Source organism: Haplochromis burtoni, unplaced genomic scaffold, assembly GCF_018398535.1.
Source record: "Haplochromis burtoni strain Fernald_Lab_line unplaced genomic scaffold, NCSU_Asbu1 Contig_150, whole genome shotgun sequence".
Classification (NCBI taxonomy): domain Eukaryota; kingdom Metazoa; phylum Chordata; class Actinopteri; order Cichliformes; family Cichlidae; genus Haplochromis; species Haplochromis burtoni.
Genome location: NW_024582511.1, coordinates 987290 through 1007543, shown reverse-complemented (window position 1 = coordinate 1007543; position 20254 = coordinate 987290). Strand labels below are relative to the sequence as shown.

The following is a 20254-nucleotide window of genomic DNA, read 5'->3' as shown; positions in this document are numbered from 1 at the left end:
TGGTGCAAATTACTGACCTCTGTCATCATTTTAGGTGGGGGAACTTGCACAATCGGTGGCTGACTAAATACTTTTTTGCCCCACTGTATACTGGTGTGACCGGGTGATTTGTGGAGGCATCGTTAATGCTGACTGATATAAACTGGCTTTGGAGTAACATCCAGATGACGATGTTTTCTTCAGGAAAGCTTTGCTTATTTAAGCTCTATGATCCTAAAACATGTTTGTTTTTTTTTAAACATCATGCCTTTGTAGTACTACCTCAGCTACTAAACTACTACCTGCAGTCCAGACCTGTCAATACTGATAACATTTGCTGTATTAATAAAATAAGAATACTACAAAGAAGACCCCAAACTGCTCAGCAGCTGAACTCCTGCACCAGCCAGCAGCTGTTAACAGAGATGCTGGCAGATTACCCAGCTTATTGATGTTGCTCGTATAATAACCGTGGGGTTTAAATGACATGCAAATCATTGTTTTCTGTTTTATTTACAGTAATAAAGTCATTAAGTTCTAGTTTTAGCCAAGGGTGATTTTTGTGTGTTATAAACTAGAGCTAGCAGGGATTATCTTAGTTTAGCATAAAGACTGAAAACATCTGGAAGCAGAAAATTCTCCACATTTGCTATTTTCGACACTTTTTCATATGCAAATAAAAAAACTGAGTGGGATTAAACCTCTGAAGCCAAACTGGTTTTACATTTGGATTATTTTGTAGATTAATCAAACTGGATGTTGTTCATACATTTGCCACAGTTGTGGGATAGAAACGGCTCCGTGTGCAGCACTCGATGGAGTCATCCGCCGCTTGTTTTGTTCTTTCTGTTTTTGAAAGTGACCTCCTGCCTGCTCTCGCTGCACATTGACCTCTGACCTCCTTTACTGAAACAGGAACCATGTCTTCATGTTGAAAAGAAAACAAAGAAAAGAGGAAACAAACACCTGTGCGCACTGACTGCATACAAAGTAGCTCTTGGTAAAAACATATAATTGTAAGTCATCCTTGAAGGATAAACACATATTTATCATTTTCACAGCTTTTATTAGAGCAGGGTAGGACAGAATGCCGATATTGTTCCGTATCTTTTTCCGAGTAAAGCAAACAAGAGGACTGCGGAGGTGTTTGCTGAGTGGCATGTGCTCGTTCTCAGAAATTCATTTCTCACAATTTGCTGGAAGGCCAGAAAACATATTTATAACATTTATAACTATGACACCTGGTCTTTGACTTTCAGCTTTCTGCTGTTGGATTTTTCCAAGTCATGGCAGGAATCTTTCTAATTTTATTTAGAGCTTCAATTGCCGGGCCTTTTTGTCCTTCTGGTTAACAACTCAAAGTTAAAGAACAAAAGCAAAAATGCACAGCTCTCCTCTCTGGAATATTTTCAATAGCCTTTAGTCGAGGTTTGAATGTTTGACTGTTTGAAGCTTTGTTCTCAGAGGAAGGCTGGTGTTGAAATGCTCGAGAGAGTTTTGTGTTTTTAACTTGCTCTTTGAACAGATGGATTGACTTAAGGCTTCATAACCTCTCTCTGTGAACAGAACCTTGGTGTTTGTTTGCTCAATGAAACTCAATTTATCCACAGTAAGCAGCAAGGGCAACTATCTTGACTTTATAAACTCATAAAGTGCTGCATGCTTAGTCTGCACCAAACTGGAGGACAGAAATTTCACTTTCACTTTGCGGTTCAACAGCCTGATTAGAGGCTGTGACACAGTCCCGCTGCGGTATTTATCCCTAATGGAACTGTGCGTTACTTTATTGTGAGCACGGTATATCAACTTGGATGGATCTTCCATCAAACAAACCTTGTAAATCATAATGATTTTGTGAAAATAGTCTACTTTGAAGAGCTTATTCAGTTCTACTGTTTTCTTTTGTTTGTACCTGAAATGTTTGAGTAGAAGGAAAGAAACGTCCAATTTTATCTCATTGATAACTTTATCTTATGATAACTGCAATATAAGGATAAAAAAACTGAGGCTAAAGTTCTGAGCTGGACTCTCTCAAAGTAAACGTGTCACTGCAGATGACTTTTCCTTTCTGTTAAAGGGAGTTTCTCCTCCTGACTGTGATGTATTCGTATTTTATTTTGAATTCATTTTAATTTGTTGTTTTCCCAGATGAATTTCTAGTGGATACTCATTTTTTTTTAAATCTAATTTCTGCTCTTCTATCATTTTTTTTTTTATGTTTAATGACATCTTACTCACTGGGTGATTTTTTTTCCCCCTTTCCATAACCCCTTTGGTTCTCTGATTGGAGGGCCACTCCAAAAGTGTAAAGGAGACATATTAGGTCAGGGTGGCTGATGTGTATGCGGCGCATCCAGTTTTGTGGCTCCAGTACAGCCACAGTCTGATGACCATTGAGCACCTCCTCTGCTGTAGTTTGAGTTTAAGAGCCTTGCTAAAGGGCACTTTAAATGAAGTGAGGACAAGTGGCTTTCTGTTACTTTCCACGGGCAGATTTTTCAAACCACGCTGCTAAAGATCATCTGCACACATTGCATGTTGCATTATTATTGAGCAACGTGTAGTTTTGTACAAGCATCCAGTTTTGAAACTGTCCTTTTATAGCTTTGATAAAAAGATTAAAAAAAATGGCAGCTGTCCTTTAAATGCTCGTCTTTTAAACACAAGGTTCAGTAATGAGTACCGGTAGCTTCCTGTTAGCTTTTATCGCCTTTCACAACCTTCTTGTTCAGATGGTTTCAAAACAGAAGGCTACCTGTGAATTTAGAGTATTTTAAGGCCAATATGCAAAGATTGAGAATGAACATCCAAGCTTTTTTTATTAATATGTTTTAATCACTTGAACGTTTTTAATTATGATTTTAAAATGTCCTTAAGGCTTTATTACTTGCAGAAGAGAAATATTTTGTGTGTTTTGTGGGTCATTTTAGACACTTTGCCACAAAATTCTACTGGTCATGATTCATACCTTTGCATAGACTGAAATTCACTTTGAACAGAACATAACAGGGAAATATAAAAAACAGTTGATCTGTTTTAGGCCATTTAGTAAATTCTAATAATATTTTTATTGACTGATTCTGAGCTCGGTGTACGATTATGAATTTTTCAGTCTAGGATTCCACGATTAATTTATAAAGAACAGAGTTACATGTTAAGCTAAAAGACCAACCTGCCTGATTTAGAGCTACACATTCCAAATTAAAGTCCTATTTATAGACTTATGCGGCTTAAAGGCCAAGATCTTCTGCACCTTTCAGCACCTGTCAGGTCTTCAGGCTTCAGTCTCTATGCTCCAAACAACACTCGTAGCATTTCGCATTCTCCCGCATAAATGTTAACCCATGCTAAAATTACATACAGTATCTGCCTCGGAGCCTTTTGTAACCTAGCTTTGATTCAGCGCTGTTGTGACCCACTTCTAGATCAATGACATCTGGAGGAGGAGAAGGTGGCAGGGAGGAAGGGAGGGAAGGTTGCTGGGAAGTGCTGATGATGTCTAACAAACGCGCCCGGCGGGAGGTAACCTCTGGAGCAGGTAGCGTGGAGGAGGCGCTAAACGAGAACGATGTCCAACTGTGTCTTTCATTATGAACAGATGCTGCCATGATGGTAGGGAGGAGGACGAGGAGGCAGAATTCAAGAGGAGGAACAGGGAGACTTCCTCCTTAATTCGAGGAGGAGAATGTATTAATAAGAAGGGACGCAGAGGAAAGAGCAGGAAGATCGAGGAAAAGAAAGGAGCGCGTGAGGTGAAGAAGAGCTAACAATCCAGAGGGGGAGCTTTAGGAAAAGACGAAAAATGTACAGAGCAAGAAAAATAGAATAAAAAGAAAAAGAGAGAGATGAGGAAGACCTTACTTAGAGACTGTAATCCCTGAAAAGTGCAGCAGCACCTCTGGCCATGGATACATGCTTAAATATCGCACTTCACTACTGTTAAAATCTAAAGTCAATGCCAGATCACAGCACACTGCAGCCAATTGCTGCAGCGTGTGCGTGTGCACGTGTGTGTGCAAGTATGTGTGCACGTGTGGGTCTATACGTTCCTCCAGGTTCATTGTACAACTTGATTCAGCCCGATTCATTACTTGAAGGTCACTAATGCCTTGACACATAAACACACACCCACAGTGTATTGAATTAAATATTCATAATACTGCGACTGTAGCAGACTATTGAGGCGCATTCAGGTTGAACAAGAAGAGATTTTTTGCGCGTTGACCTCCAGACGGCCGTCTGAGGTTATTCACCTCAAACAACAATGAACTTACTGCAGAGATGTTAGCTGTATCTAATTCCATTTATGAGCCTTTATATTCACTTTTGATGGCATTAGAAGTGCCTTAATATTGAGCCTGAATGGACCTTTGGTGATAGGCCACTCTCAAGCAGAGCAATCTCAGGTGATTGTGTAGTTTGCATGTAAAATTAAAGCAATCCAATGAACTTCAACTACCACATTTACAATAAAAGTGATTATAAGTTGGATTATAAGTTACATGTTTTTTATTTTGCATGTTTTTATTATGATTATCATAATTATTATGACAGTTGATTGTAAAGTATATACAGTAAGAACCCTGTGCAGAAGTGCGTATAGTGCGGTGGTTTACACATTCGCTTAAAAAGCGATCTCCCAGCAGGAGATCAGATTCCTTTGGGGTTGTATCAGGAAGGACATCCGGCATCAAACGTGGAGCTTTCCGCTGTGGCGGTCCTTTGTCAGTGAGGGAGCGGCCGAAAGTAGCTTTATGTAGAAATACGCAGAATTAGTTGTAGATAATTATAAAGACATAACGGCACGAGCAGTGCTGTAGGAGGGGCTCCAGAGTCACACCTGTAAACAGCCTGTCCACATGGCTAGCTAACAACTGCAATGCAAGTGAGCTGTGGCTCTGTGAGACCTCTTTCTGTCACTGTATCCACAGGTGCCTGAGGTATCAGTAATGAGGATCAGCATGTATGCTTGCACAAACACTGCATGTAAAGCAGCAGAAATGTTTGGAGGGGTATTTGGATCAGAGCTGTAGACATGGGCTACACCAGAGTGACAATAATCAAACACCCTGAGTGCAAAAGAATAAACAGCCATGAGAGCATGGAGAGCTTCAGCAGCCTTTGCCCAAATTCCTGTTTTATCCACACCTTCTAAGGTGACGACGTTTAGAACAATGATGCAAAAGTGCATTTCTATGAATCTTCAATATTTCTTTGTACGGAAAATTCAAAGACAAAGACTCACAAGCTGCCAGTAATAGTGTAATCATTTAAATGACTGAGGGTGCAAGGCATACGTGTGCGTTCATGCAGAACCTGGCCTGACAAAAATGTGCAAAACCGAACTTAGTCCAGCTGACTCAGGCCAACAATGACAGAACAATTAGCAAACGTTAACGTGAGCTTTTGCAAACCTCGGCTCAAGATAGTTTTATTATTATTATTACTTCATTTAAACTGCTCGTTAACAGGAATTAAACTTTTAAATGAAATCGGAAGCTAGCTTATCCAATTAGCCTGTCTCAAACTGCCATGGCTGACTAAATGAACAAAGTTCACATAATCTTATATATTCGTGTCTTGATTTATAAAACATGTAGTTCTGTTTCTGAATTTCTGTTCGTACCAAAACGGTTGTTTGACTGAATCCAATGTGACCAGCGAGACTCAATGATTTGGTCTTTTTTTAACAGCTGTATATAACTGTGGCCATGTGAGTTTATGAATGGTGCACTTATTTTTTTTAAAGATATTTTCAAACTGATCAGTGAATTCATTTTGCGTATTTTGCCCCCACATTTTTTTTTAATTAGCTTCCTTTTTTAAGCATCATTTTTCCTTCAACCAGCTTTCAATTACTCCTACGTTTTTTGGCATTTTTTTCTCATTTCTGAGACATTTTGCATGGAATGTGATATCTACGTTGCGTTACCTGAGGTGTAAGACGTCCGTATCTATCCTCTTGTAGGTGGAGCGTCGTCAAGCACCCAGCCGGAGAGGGGGGCCGGACATAAAAGACTGCCTTAAGACAAAACTAAAGACACAAAGAGCATCTAAAGCTTCTTTTTTTTTTCCTCCTTGAATTTACAAAAAGAAAACCGATTCAGTTCTCAAGCTTTTTCTGTCTCTGCTTCAGTTCTGAGGATTTTTTCTCTTCCCTCCTTGCCTGTGGTGGTTGTGAACTGCTTTTTTTGCTTCATGTTTCACTTCGTACAAGTTCCCATCGAGGAGAATCAAAAAACAAGAACCTGATTAAAGAAATATTTTTTGGTTGGAGAAATTTTCCCGAATAACGAGGAGTTAATCATCTTTGGTTCCTCTGGGATCTTTTTTTTTGTTTTTGTCCCTCCTCGTCCTCGGTAGGTCACTTTTTTGGGGAGCGGATTTGTACCTTTTCGCCTACGCTGCACTGTTCTCTTTGTGGATGTAACTGACGCCTAAGTGGACTCGTCACGATCGCAGTGGATTATCGGCCTTTTGTGGGTTTTTGCTCTTGTCTCCTCTTTTTATCAGCTGGTTTGAAGCTTCTTTTCTGTGTGAGAACTACACATTGTTTCCCAAAAGTCACATTTAATGGGCCATATTTGAACTTTATTGACCTTTCTCCAAAAGTTGATTCTGTTCATCTGGACGTAGCGTTTTGTGGGAGAAAAGTTTCGTCACTCATCCAAGTGACTTCTTCAGTCTCAGCTGACTGCAGGTTCCCCCAATCTTATAAATGGCTCGTCTAGCACAGCACAAGAAGTCTAAGACCAGGCAACAAAGGAAGTTTGACTTACTTGTTGTACGTCGGAAACCACCACAAAATATGGAGAGTGTCCTCGGTGACCAGAAGAGACAAGGATGCGACACCGAGGATGTGGATAAGTGGGTGAAGAATTTGTCTGACAGACAGCTCACCCAAACAGAGAAAAACATCCTTGCTAAAGGGTTGAATTTTGCTGTCACACCGAGACAAATCCCGCTAGTGGAGCTGATCGCAGCCACAGAAACAGCAATTCGTAACAACAATATTGCAGAAGTGGAAGCAGAGCAACTACGGACGAAAGTTTCGGCCTGTCTCAGCAATGCAAAGCCCCCAGCATCCAACATCACCATGGAGGAGAGCAAGGCACTCACATCACTTAGTGATGACAACAACATTATCATCCTTCCAGCAGACAAGGGTAGGTGCACAGTACTGCTAAACCAGAAAGGCTATCATGAGAAAATTTTGTCACAACTCAGTGACGAAAATACTTATGAGCCCCTGAAACGAGACCAAGTAAGTGGTTACAGGAAGAGGGTGATAGACTGTCTGAAGCAGTTAGAACAAGACAAGGCTATTGACCGGACCTCGCACCACAGGCTATACCCAGGGGAGTCTACACCAAGTCTGTATGGTTTACCGAAAATACATAAACAGGGTGCACCTTTAAGACCGATTGTCTGCATGATCAACTTGGTCACCTATAACATCTCCAAGTTTCTGGCTTCGATCCTCAACCCGCTGGTGGGCAGCTCTGAACACCACATCCAGTTGTTGAGAAGGTGAGAAATGTTATTATGGAGTCAGATGAAACCATGGTCTCGTACGACATTACATCTTTCTTCACTTGCATCCCAGTCACGGAAGCGTTGGAGGTAGTCCGTAAGATATTACAGGATGACACCAACCTCAGCAACAGGACCACTCTCAGCATCGACCAAGTGTGTTTGCTTTTGGAACTGTGTCTTCATTCCACCTACTTCACATACAAGGGTCAGTTCTACAGGCAGAAACATGGGTGTGCCATGGGCTCCCCAGTTTCACCCATCGTGGCCAATTTGTACATGGAAGAAGTGGAAAAGATGGCTTTGCTATCCTACCCTGGAACACCACCAAGCCATTGGTTCAGATATGTGGATGACACCTGGGTGAAAATCAAATCTCAGGACATACTACATTTCACGGATCACATTAACTCGGTGGACCGACACCGTCACCAGGGAGGATATGAAAAGTGGCAGGTTAGCCTTCTTAGACTGTGAAATTTCCATCAGTAATTTGGGACATCTAAAAGCTGACGTGTACCGAAAAACCTACACATACGGATCAGTATTTAAGGTTTGACTCTCATCATCCACTGGAGCACAAACTGGGTGTCATCAGGATGGTACAACACAGAGCGAACACCATCCCCACTGACACAGCGGCCAGGGAGGCAGAAGAACACCACATCAAGAAGGCCCTGAGTAAATGTGGTTATCCCAGCTGGACTTTTGTCAAAGCTGGAAAGGCACCTAAAGAAAGCTCCAGCCGATCCAGGAGAGAAGGGCAACCGCTGCCCAAGCGAAAACCTGTAGTGGTCCCATATGTGTCAGGAATATCAGAGCAGTTGAGATGCATTTTTTCTAAACACTGGGTCTCTGTGGCTTTTAAACCCCAAAACACGCTGTGCCAAAAACTGGTCCACCCCAAGGATCGGGTCCTCCAACACAAACAGAGTAACATAGTGTACGCTGTTAAGTGCCAGGAGGATTGCCAGAATTTATACATCAGGGAAACCAAACAACCTTTGGCGAAGCGGATGGCACAACACAGAAGAGCTACCTCGTCAGGCCAGGACTCTGCAGTCTATTTACACCTACAGGCCAGTGGACACTCTTTCAATGATGAGGATGTACACATCCTGGACAGGGAGGAACGCTGGTTTGAGCGTGGAGTCAAGGAGGCCATTTACGTGAAAAGGGAAAGACCATCTTTGAATCGAGGAGGGGGCCTAAGGGTACATCTGTCACCATCTTACAATGCTGTGATTGCAGCCATTCCCTAACTCTCTGTGAATGGTACTCATAGCCATTGATCAGTGGGCTTTGGTCAGTGGGTTTTGGTCAGTGGTTGTTGATCAATGGTCATGAGAATTTGCATAATTACGATTAACCCCTTAGCAGTCCTATTAGTCCCCTAAACCATCCAATGTCCCGTGGGCGGTACGTCCGACTGCTAACAGTTTAAGGAACTGACCTCCCAGCCCATTGTTCCCTCAGTGGGCTGGTTTCAGTCATTATGCAAATGAACTGTTTATAAGACTGGGGAAACCTGCAGTCAGCTGAGACTGAAGAAGTCACTTGGATGAGTGACGAAACGTTTCTCCCACAGAACGCTACATCCAGATGAACAGAGTCAACTTTTGGAGATTTACTTTCCTGGATGATTGAGAATGCATCAAGAAGATTTATTGACCTTTGTTTCCTTTTTCTGTAGCCCCCGTGCCTGGAGTTGATGAGTGACAGTCAGGGTTCGGAGGACAGGGTGATTGGCAGATAATCAGCCAACCTGCTTTCTCTCACAGGCCGACAGAAAGGCTTGTCAGGGTGGACAGGAACTCACTCCTGCCACTTCACTTCCTTTATAATTGATTTAGAATTGACTGGCCACACTCTTACATTCAGATGTCCTCTTGTTTGTCTTGTAAACTGGAGTCAGATGATAAAATGAAAATCAGTTTAATCTATGTTTCCAGTGTAGAAGTTGAGCCGAGCTCAGAGACTGAAAGCTGGAGAAAACTGCTGCATGAAGAAGAAAGGAAAAAGACGATGCATTCATTCATTTTTTTATTCAGGTTACTGATAAAGTTACAGGTCATTAGGTTAAAATTCAGAGAAAAATAAAACAAATCTTTGGATAATTACAAATTTACTAGAATTTATTGATTCTTTCTTCTTTTTTGCACATTCAATTTCTGTTTTATCAAATGAGACATTTTTAGTAAAGTCAATGGACTTATTTGAAGCTTATGAGCATTTTCTTATAATTGGTTGATGAATTCCTGAAAAACTTTTCGATGGAATTAAAACAGCAGCTTTGTTCTGCTTCCGGTTGCTGTGCTGAGCAAACACCATCATCCTGTATCTAAAACCAGAACTATTATTATTATCTAAAGAACTACAAGCACCAAAAGATAACTGATAACTTTATCATAGTATATACTGTGTCGCAATACATGAATATTCAGACGCGATCATTCTGTCATGATCTCTCTGTTTAAATTCTGCTGCTGCTCCATATCCAAACCACAGTCAGCTCCACGTCCTCCTTTACCCCTCCTGTCCTAAAAAGCTCATTTTAACAACAAATAGCTTGGAGATTTCCTTTTTTTTAGGCCATTTAAGATTTAACTGCCAGTGAATCCTGTCATTCAGGCAGTTAGACTCCTTATCGACCTGTTAATCAAATCATTAACGACTGAAGCTCTTATTGACCTGCCAGTCAGAGCTTTTCTTTCTTGTATCTTCCAGTAAATAGACTTGTGTAGGACTCAGCTGGTTGGTTGGTTAGTGCTACAGCTTAGTAACAAATGAATAACAGCCGAAAACCAGGATTATTTGTTTGTAAGTACAAAAGTGTGTTTATTCTGACTTATAGCGGTATGTTTATGGGATATAAAGTTGTAAAATGGTGTATGAATTTGAATATTTGTAGTGATCACTGGTTTGCTGTAGAAATCCAACAGAGCAGCTCAGTGGCTTGCTACTGTACATGTGAATGTACTTTGTATTCAGAGGTTTTTATTAAAATAAATAAGTGCTGATATCATGTACCGCAGCTTTACTTTCTCTTTTCATCTGTTTTCTGCACGTCTGAAGCCAAAAGCAACACACACACACACACACACACAGAAAGTTTGCTCTTGTTCCTGAGCACCTTGTATGAGACACCTTAACGTATCTATTTTCACGGGAGACCTCAGCGGGGATATCATATTGACTTTGCTTCCAAAGTTTTAATTGCACAATTATGTATCATCTCAAGCTGCTTGATTATTGATCGTGGAAAGCATAAACATGTTTGCAGTGTTGATGAGTAAACCCTCTCTAATGAGCCTGCACTCAGTAAACTAGCTCATGTTTCTACATGACTGTTGTGGAATCTAAAGTAAGGCCCAATCTTCTTAAACCTTTTCGAAATATTGATGATTATCCCTAACTTATTGGCATCACCCCGGAGAGTGTGCTGAAATGTTTTCTCCTCCTTCTAAGTGAAAGGCGTGAGTACAAAGACGGGGAACTGTCCGCATCGGTCTCATCAAGTTAAAAGAATTTCAGCTGATGCGAAGATCCAACAACGAGCTGGTTTAATTTAGATCAACAGGTTCAGTCAACTCAAGAATAGTTGCACTTCAAGAAAAACTCATGGTGCAGTAATCTGAATATTTGGTGTCAGTGCAACACTGACTCCATTCTTTGAGGGTTGTGATGCTGCGCTGTAGGGTACTGTTTCATGTACCACATGACTGTGAGGGATAGAGATGGACTAGCTCGTCGTTAACGTGGCCCATTGGTTCATAAAGAGTCGACCACTGGGGCTCATGCTTGATATAGACCCGTTCTTTGACCTTAACTTTCAGTGTTTGTTCTGGCAATTGAACAGTTTTTAAGAATAAACTCAGAGGATCAAAGGTCAAAGGATGTGAAATGCAAACATTTCCGAGCGTTCAAATTGACCTGGAGATGAAAAGAAAAGGACAGCGACTCAGAGCGCTTAGTCTTTTTTTATCAGTATAATTAAATATCATGCAGTCACTGAGGCTTCACCGCAGTGAAAATAGCTTCGTGTGTGTGTGCGCGCGTCTGTGCGTGTGTGAAGTTTCTGTGAAATGTGTGTCGTTGCAAACTTTTTGAAGTTTGTGTCTGCTCACTCAGGTACGCTGCTGTCATTTTCTGACTAATTTTCTCCTTCAGTGACAGCTCTACACCTGGTTACACACACGCGCACAAACGCACACACCCCTCTGAGCCCATATACGTGAGCTGCTGTCACTTGGACTATGTGACTAAATTTCTATCAGCTATACTGTGCCTGTGGGTGCACAGTTGAGTATTCTAGCTGACTTTAACCTCTTGAGAATCCAGAGATTTGAACCCGAGTGGGGTCACTGATCTCCTGAACTCTGGTCCACCTATCGTAGGTGCTGTTTACCTTCAGCTCAGGTCAGAAAAAAGAATGACAAGCAGTTGATTTATCAGCCGTAAGCCGTCCACACCTTTGCACAGGTCACTGACATCCACGAGTTTTAGGTCTGTGGTATGCAAAACGTGCAAAATAGTTTTTTCCCTGTTTTAGATCAAACGGATGCCATGAAAAGATTCATATTATATTTTTTAAATGTCTTTCCCTGAACATGAAGGCAGTTTTGCACCAGTCTTATGTTACTGTAGGCTCTTTATAAAACACCTGCAGGTGGCTGTTTTGGTGATTTAAAATAGAACTAAAGTTTCGCGTCTGGATGAGGACAAACTGCACTTTCCTTACAGGTCACACTCATATTATATTAGATTGGAATGAATCATTTTCAGCACAGAACTGAATATAATTAGTTAGTAAATAGACATGTTTTTATATACTTATAGAAGCCAATAAAGTAAATGAAGCTGAAAACTGAACGTTTTTGGAAAACAGTACATGTAAAAATATGTCGGGAGTCTCAAAGATTTGTATATTTTTCTCATGTACTGTGGAGCTTTGCTTCTCACCGGTTTTACACACCGAGCACATTGTAAACAAAATGACAGGAAATTCAGAATTTTTCAGATCTGAATTTGTCCTGTAACGTACATATGCACCAAAAAAATGCACTGCAAAAAAAAAAAAAAGAACTAGAGTCGACATGAAGCTTGTCCTGATGTTTCTAAAGAAGAAAAGCTAGAAACTGAATCTCAGGATGCACCCAGTTCTCAGGAGAAGGCAGCGGCAGGGAGATTTTCAGGAGTTTCACGGCCGCTTTCGTCCGTACTTCAGGATGCCGGTGGGGCAGTTTGAGCTGAGGAAGCAGAGAAATCATTTCAGAGAGTAAATAACATCGAGCAGCACCTAGCTTTGTGTCTGAGGTCAAATAGGATTTCCATCATCAGTGCACTTGTTCCCAAATGCTGTGGCCTGATTGGTCAGGTCTGGTTATTTGCAAACAAAAATCTAACTTGGTCAGAAAAAATAAGCACTGCAAGGTCGTCCTGTGAAATTTGGCTGCATTAAGAATATGCGAGTCCGAAATATATTTAAAACGCAAACTTTACGTGTCCGGTGTCTGAAGAACTTTACACCATGAATAAGCCTCAGCTATAAAAGCTCGATGAAGCTGTAAATATTACATATTCCATGTATTCCACATGCATGATGGTTTCTGTGGCTGGTTCTGTACAAAAGAGCATCAGCACATGTTCTCCCTCAGTTATTATATAACAGGAGCTAAAATTTGCATAATTATCTAGCCAACCAAAAGTGACAACCATATGTGGTTTGGCCTTTCGACACACTCAGCTGGAAAAGCCACGTTATCTCTCTGTAGACTCTCACCATTTGTTGAGCTACCGCTGGTATACTGGCCTGTGATTGGCTCAGCTGTTTCGATCCAGTAATCTGACTAGCTGAGAGCAAAATGAATCTCCACTGCACCTTTGAATGTAGCACCAGCGAACTCACACAAACCAGAATCGCACGTGCACCCAAGTTCTGCCGCTTTGCACGAGCCACTCTCTCTTTTTTTCTTCTTTTTTTACCTCGACAACCGAGGCTTGTAATCTTGCAAGTCGAGCGTGTGAAAAAGACCAGGATTAATCAGTTTACCGCCCCACCAGAGAGAGGACACGCTGCCTTAATAAATAAATATGAATAAGCTTGTAGAGTTTGGAACAGACCATTAAAAAGTCAGAGAGAACATGGACCAAAGTGAAGCTCGAGGTGTGTTTGGGTTCAAGTGAGAGGATCAAGGAGATGTCACAAGTCGCTTTTGGATCAGATCCAATTATGTGAGGCTGATAGCGGCGTGTATGTGTGTGTGTCGCCCTGGAAGTCTTTCAGAGTGTGGTCGTCTTACCTTATCTTTTGTGGTAAATAGACTGCTAAAGATGCCGTGCGTGGTTTTTTTGTGTGCGTGTGAGAACCAGTCCATACTTGGTGCCGCTGTTATATTTTAATTAAAGCCGAACAGCAGCCTTAATTACTGCCATGATAAACAACACCTCTCTCTCTCTCTCTCTCTCTCTCTCTCTCTCTCATCAAAGCACCGACAAAGCTTCCTCAGATGTACACACACACACACACACACACACTCAAAGCCTGCGGTTGGTCTCGGTGGTGCAGCAGAACTGTGTTTATGGCTGTTAATGAAAACTGAGGCCAGAGTCCCAGAATCCCAACGCTAATCACCATCTAACTCTCTGGACAGGAGAGGATGGAGGGAGAGAGAGATGAAGGGTGGGAGAGGGAGTTTTTAGAGACCACGACACATGAGCGTGTTCATGTCTGTACGTGTAGAAACAGATAAAAAGTGGCGGTGCAGTCATCCGTCAATTTGCTATGATTACTCTGCTCGCATGTATTGCAAGCGTCTGCTCGGATTACTCATCTTGTGGGGACCCGTCTTCCTTCTGAGGACGAAAATGTAAAGATCCCACAACTCAATCACTCTTGTTTACAATAGTTAAGATGAAGGCTAAGTTTAAACAAGCGGTAGTTATGGCTAAGGGCAGCGTTAAGTCCTCTGAAGTGACGGAAGCAAAACTGTGTGTGTGTGTGTATACGTGCGTTTATGTGTGTGTTAGTGCAGAATGACAAAGGAAAAGTCTAAAAAAGTTATGAGCTCTGCAAGCATGGATTCAGCTGTGCATGTAGGTAGTGTTTGTGAGCCACTTTGCAATTTCCCTTCAGTTTTATTCATAAAGTATGATTTTACATCAACAGTCACTTTTGATTCTTCAATAAACACACCATTAGAGAACGAACCCTAGCAAACTTGTTGGTGACAGTGGGGAGGAAAAACACGTTTTGTGTGTAACGGCCTTTAGAGTTAGGTGAAATGTTTCAGTGAACCATTTCACCTATCACCTTGGGTTTGGTGAGGTCTGAGGCAGGACTAATGTAAGGATTATGTTGCAAGACAAAAGGTCATCACAGTGTTTGCATGCAGGGTTAATATATTTATGCACTGTTTTCAGGTGTTAGCTGTGGATGAGAAATTAGCACTTTGCAGAATGTGAGGCCCTGCTCTGCTGTTTCCACACAGAGAATCTGAAAATAACCCAGAACAGAGAGTTTATTAACCACACACAGACTCACTGAGCTCAAACAGGCTGGAGAAAATGGACCTTATAAAGAGACACGAGCGCCCAGAGAGCACTGCGAGTCTGAGTGGAGAGGGCAGCTGGGAAACACTGAGATGTACTTCCTCCTCTGAGACAAATATTCCTCGTGGCAGGAAGTAGTTTTTCCTCACATTTCCACATTTCAATGACAGAAAAAATTTTTATTGCCCAAAGCAAAACTACGAGTTTAATTTACTTCATCTCATACGCTCTACCACGCATTACATACCACAAATAAGTGCTATCCTTCTTACTCCACATACAGTATAAACTAATAACCATCTGTAACCTGTTAACTGACGCCACGCTGCGTTTCATCGTGGCAAAATGTCTTCCTGGAGACACCCACTGTGGCAGGAATGATCACAAAGGCTGAGTGCTTTGGCCGGTGTTTATATGTCTGACTGTGGACACATTTGGTCCTCAGTGAGACGCAGCAACACTTCACTGGTGTGTAGTTCAGATCAAAATGATTGTGTTGATTTTAAACATAATAAATGGGCCTGTGGCTGTTATCCACTTTATTCCTTCTCACCTTTTTAAATGATATTGGTGGCGTGGCTGGTGTGATTCCATTACTTTGTCTTGGTTAGCCTTAATTAAAAAAAACCTCCAGCTTCGTCTTGTTGTTGTTGTACAAATACGTTGATTGGATGTGAAAATTCATCCATGAGATCACTTCTGTGCAATAGCTGACTGAAGCACCAGTCTTTGGAGCCTTTGATCAGTTTGCATAGATGACATCATTTTCATTTTATATCGTATTATTATATGTTGAATCTGGAACCATTTGTATTTATTGAAGTCATCAGGTGGGTATATCATGCATCACATTGTAATGTCAGAAAAGGGAAGCAGCTAAAGTTTTACATCGCCCTTTTTTTTTAACAGCAGGAGCTGTTTGGTTGCTCTGGTAGGAAATGATTTAAAATGATTTAACACCTTTTAAATCATGATGCTCCGTAATGTCAAATTGTGGCATTGTGCCATAAACGTGACATGGCTGCTAAATACAGCTGGACCTAAAGGTCATTAACGGTATAACATAACGTGAACCTGCCTGATACATTTAGAAGCAATTTATACTTTCCTTGCCTGAAGAGGGCAACATTCTCAGGCCTAAATCACCCGTATTGCGTCTTCATGTTGAGACTGTTTGTATTGTAATGCAGATATAAATCATGTTGCTTTGGCAGTAATGTTCCTCGGTTTGGATGCCAAAAACAAGATTTGATTGGATCGAACCGAGGTCACGATTTCAAACCCATTTCTAATAAAAAAAAATTCTTCGACTGAATTTGTGGATGAAGAACTTCTGAGACTGTAAAGTATCGTCTGCTACATTCTTTCAAAGCTCAACCAGACTGTTTCTGTTAGCAGCAAGCCAGCACACACACACAGAGACACACACCTACAGGTACACACAAACAAAAGAAGACAAAGATACAGAGATTCCAAATAATTACTGAGCCCAGAAGTCTGCAGCAGCATAGAGCCAGCAGTGCTTCAGTGTCTGAGCTGTGTGTATGTGTGCGGTGTGTACCTTAATGAGGAGAAAGAGGGCAGACTGGTTTATAGAGAAAACCTTCCAAATCCCATTACTGCACTGGTTAGTGTGTGTGTGAAGCAGTGCATCATCGTATGGGTACTGGACTGTATGTGTGTTTGTGTGTATGTGTGTGTGTGTGTGTGTGTGTGTGTGTGTGTGTGTGTGTGTGTGTGTGTGTGTGTGTGTGTGTGTGTGTGTGTGTGTGTGTGAGTATTTACAGTAAAGTCTCTGTGTTGCGTGTGTGTCCCATTCTGTCCTCAGTAAATAGTGACTTCTCATTAAAGCTTTCCGCTCTGCTGCCGGCGAACGCCGAGTCCTGGAACCTGGATAATCCACTCCCCAACGCGTGCACACACACACGTACACCTACACACACACAATATACAGTATACACATGAACACAAGTCTTACTACCCTGCTAACTTACAGTCCTTATATCAAATCTAACTATCTATCGATATATAAAAACATTAATTAAAAAACAGGGAAAAAGAACTGAGGAAGTTGCAGAGGAGGAGGAATGAAGAAGGAAGAGGAGGAGAAGCAGAGGGAGTGGGTGTATTTGTTGGTTTAATCCTCTCCTATTAGCGGCTCCTCTGTGTGCTGTAAGGATTAGCCTGTTGTCTGAGCTCCAGCAGGTCGGGGAGCAGGGGGCTGTAGCCTCCCCAGCAGCCCAGCCAGGAGCCTCCAACGACGGGCATAGCGACCCACCGCGGGTCCGCTCCTCCCCACCTCCACCCTTGAGCTCAGAGAGGATTCGGCATTAGTTTGTTTGTTCAGAGCCTGGTGCTGAATAGTCAATGAGGTGATGGATGAGAGTGCGTTTCCCTGGGCAACAGTTTAGAGGCCCTCCCCTCAATTAACCTCTTGGCATGGCTCACACGCACACGCAAAGAAAAATCACATGCGCACGTATTCCGGAGATAACTTGCGCATTGATATGCAAGATCCGAAGTCATACAGCCCATGCACAGACCAGGTCAGGTTGTGGCTGCTGCTCATAATTCACAGCACACAGGCCAATATGCGCACACACATACACACACCAAAATGCGCAGCTTAGCGGAGGATGCTGTATTTACAATTCGGGTCACACAGGCAGAGATAAAAACACACTGAGGCGAACACGGGTCAGTGGTGCTACCGGTGCTTCTAATGCAGAGCACACTCCCACACACATACACTCATGCTCACAAAGTTTGAGGACAAGGCATTACTTGTGATGTTTATAATGCCAAACACACACACGCTGCCCATTCACAAGACAGTAGATAAGCTGTAAAGGAAACAACAGGGGATGAAACCTGCCTGAACGTCATGTTTCAAAAATGTTTTACATTTGTTTAGCTGCTTTTGTGTGATTTACGTCTGCCGTGTAAGAGGACAGCTGAGCCGTGCCTTTGGTGTAAATTCAGGCTGATATTAACTTTGTATAACCTGAAGCATCTGATTGGTGCATTAATGGGTGTGGTTGAGCCTGTGAGGCAAAACGAAGGGAGAGAAAGTGTGTGATGGACTGCAAACGGCACGCAGGCAGGCCAGCTTTCACATCACATTATATCACCGCACTGTGTTTATGTGTGTGTGGGATGGTTTGAGGAGATGTGCATGAGTGTATACATGCATTAAAATGTTTCTGTGTGTAGTTTTGTGAAGAAAGGGGAAAGGGTTAGGGGACATGACTGTGTGTCTGCTGCATGACTGTGTGCGTGCGTGTGTGTGTGTGTGTCCAGGGGGAGATCTTCTTCTGCTCCAGTTATAGCGGTCAGACACCAGCACAGTCCTCCACGGTCCACTTCCTGTCCATTTCCTGTTGACCTCTGACCCCTGCTGGATGAGTTGAAGTCCTGAGGGTTGTATGGTTGGTGTGTGAGTGTATGTGTGTAAAGGAGGTTTTTCAGATAAATAAAATAAACAAAAGCATAAAAATATGCCCACGTGAGTGCGATATCACGTATGCGATGATTTAATATTATCTGTATACATTTCCTAATACATCATAATCCATAAGTCACTGGGCTCCACTCTGTGGGATTAAACTATTAAAAGCACATTAGTGAGCCGCAGTTTGGCACTGGGTGGCATGTTCCTTCATTAGCATAAACACACGCTGTTATACACACCCCGTACTCGCTAGAGCAACAAATGTGAATTAAAATGCAGCTGAAAACAGCCCCAGTAACATTTGTTTGAGTAACCCTACTTACTCAAATAGATGCGTGTTAGGCTGTTTTTAAGGATATTGTTTGAAGGAAGGGACTTTTTTAAAGGACCTTCTCCTGGCTCTTTGCCTTATTTATGCTATTACAATGCAATATGCTTATAATAAAGCATCTGCAGCCCCATTTTAAAAGAGAATCGACAGACTATTAAGGCATAACATTAAAACTCGTGCTTAACATTGTGTAGGGCCTCCTTGAGCCACCAGAGCAGCTATGACCTATTGGAGGAAGAATGTGGCACATTTGCGTGCTGTGATGTTTTGCACCCAATAATGACACGTGAGAGATCCCTGGTTTGATCCTGGAAGGTTACCAGCAGGAAAATCTGTCAAATCAAACATGTAGAGCTGCCCACTGTGGCGACCCCTTGTGGTAAGCAAGTAAAAAATAGCTTTCTAGGGTATTTAGCTTATTCAGTCTTAGCTTAGAGGTCTCTGTACTCTGAGGAGTGAACCTGTGTATACAACTCGTAATGTTTTGAGATGGTAATGTCACTTATGTTGCGTTCATGTGGCTGTACTGCAGTGATGCTCCCAGTGTTCTGGTTTAGCTAGTACCTGATTAAGACTCCTGTAGTAATTAATGGCTCCCAGTCAGTGTTCAATTGGTTAAACCAGTGTTCCTGTCCAGAAACTATTTAATCTTCCCTCACGTCATTTCAAAATGTTTGAAATTTAAAAAATCAAATCAAACTGTTCAGATTTCACGGTGCAGCAAGATGGTCCTGTGGGTTTCGTGGACTGAGCTTGTCTTGGATGCTCAGTTGGATCTGGGTGGGTTGGAGGCTGGATCAACACTTTGAGCTCTTCTTCATGTTCTTTTGAACCACTGCTGGGCAGCTTTTGTAGCATGGTGCTGCACACGGTCCTGCTGGGGTAATGCCTTTGCTCCAAACCAGCACACTCCCTCAGGACAAAGTTCAAGTTGATGTCAAACTAACATCCACGTGAACGTTTGCCAGAAGAGCATGGCAAAGTGAGGAGCAGGCTAGTAAAAAATGCTCTTGCATTTCTATTTTAGCCTGTTTTACACTGAATCAGTTTGTGCTTTAAGGTCATGGGGTCAGGTGAGATACATACGTGTACATGTGAGCTGATGTTCTTCTCGCTCTATCCCATCCAAACATATTTTTTTCTTTTCCATGCTGGGTTCTGTTACAAACATCTGCATTGCTCTACGATTGTGACCGGACTAATCACAGTCTACAGCACCTGGTCTTGTGATGTGTTTGCTTTGTATCCCCTTTGCTCTAAATTGCCCTCCTTTCTTCTGTGTATTATTTGGAGGATACAGCGATTTTCTGTCTTAGCAATTATTGATTAGTCTTTGGCAGAAAAGTCAGTCCATTCCTTGTCTCCTTTTTATAACAAAGATGTCACACGTGCTGGTTCCAGCTTTTTGG

At 42.0% G+C, this 20254-nt stretch overlaps 1 protein-coding gene across 2 annotated transcripts in view; it reads left to right on the top strand.

The window, feature by feature from the left end:
* LOC102309231 (protocadherin-1) overlaps nt 1–20254 on the top strand; it is a 225868-nt gene that overhangs the window by 157622 nt on the left and 47992 nt on the right. Inside the window, exon 5 of one of the 2 annotated variants that reach the window (XM_014336689.2) lies at nt 5948–7665. The exons of the other annotated variant lie outside the window; for it this stretch is intronic. Within the exon in view, the coding sequence (XP_014192175.1) occupies nt 5948–6006 (59 nt within the window). The 3' untranslated portion in view covers nt 6007–7665. Of the gene's footprint in view, nt 1–5947; nt 7666–20254 lie in introns of those variants that run through there. 2 annotated transcript variants of the gene reach the window in all.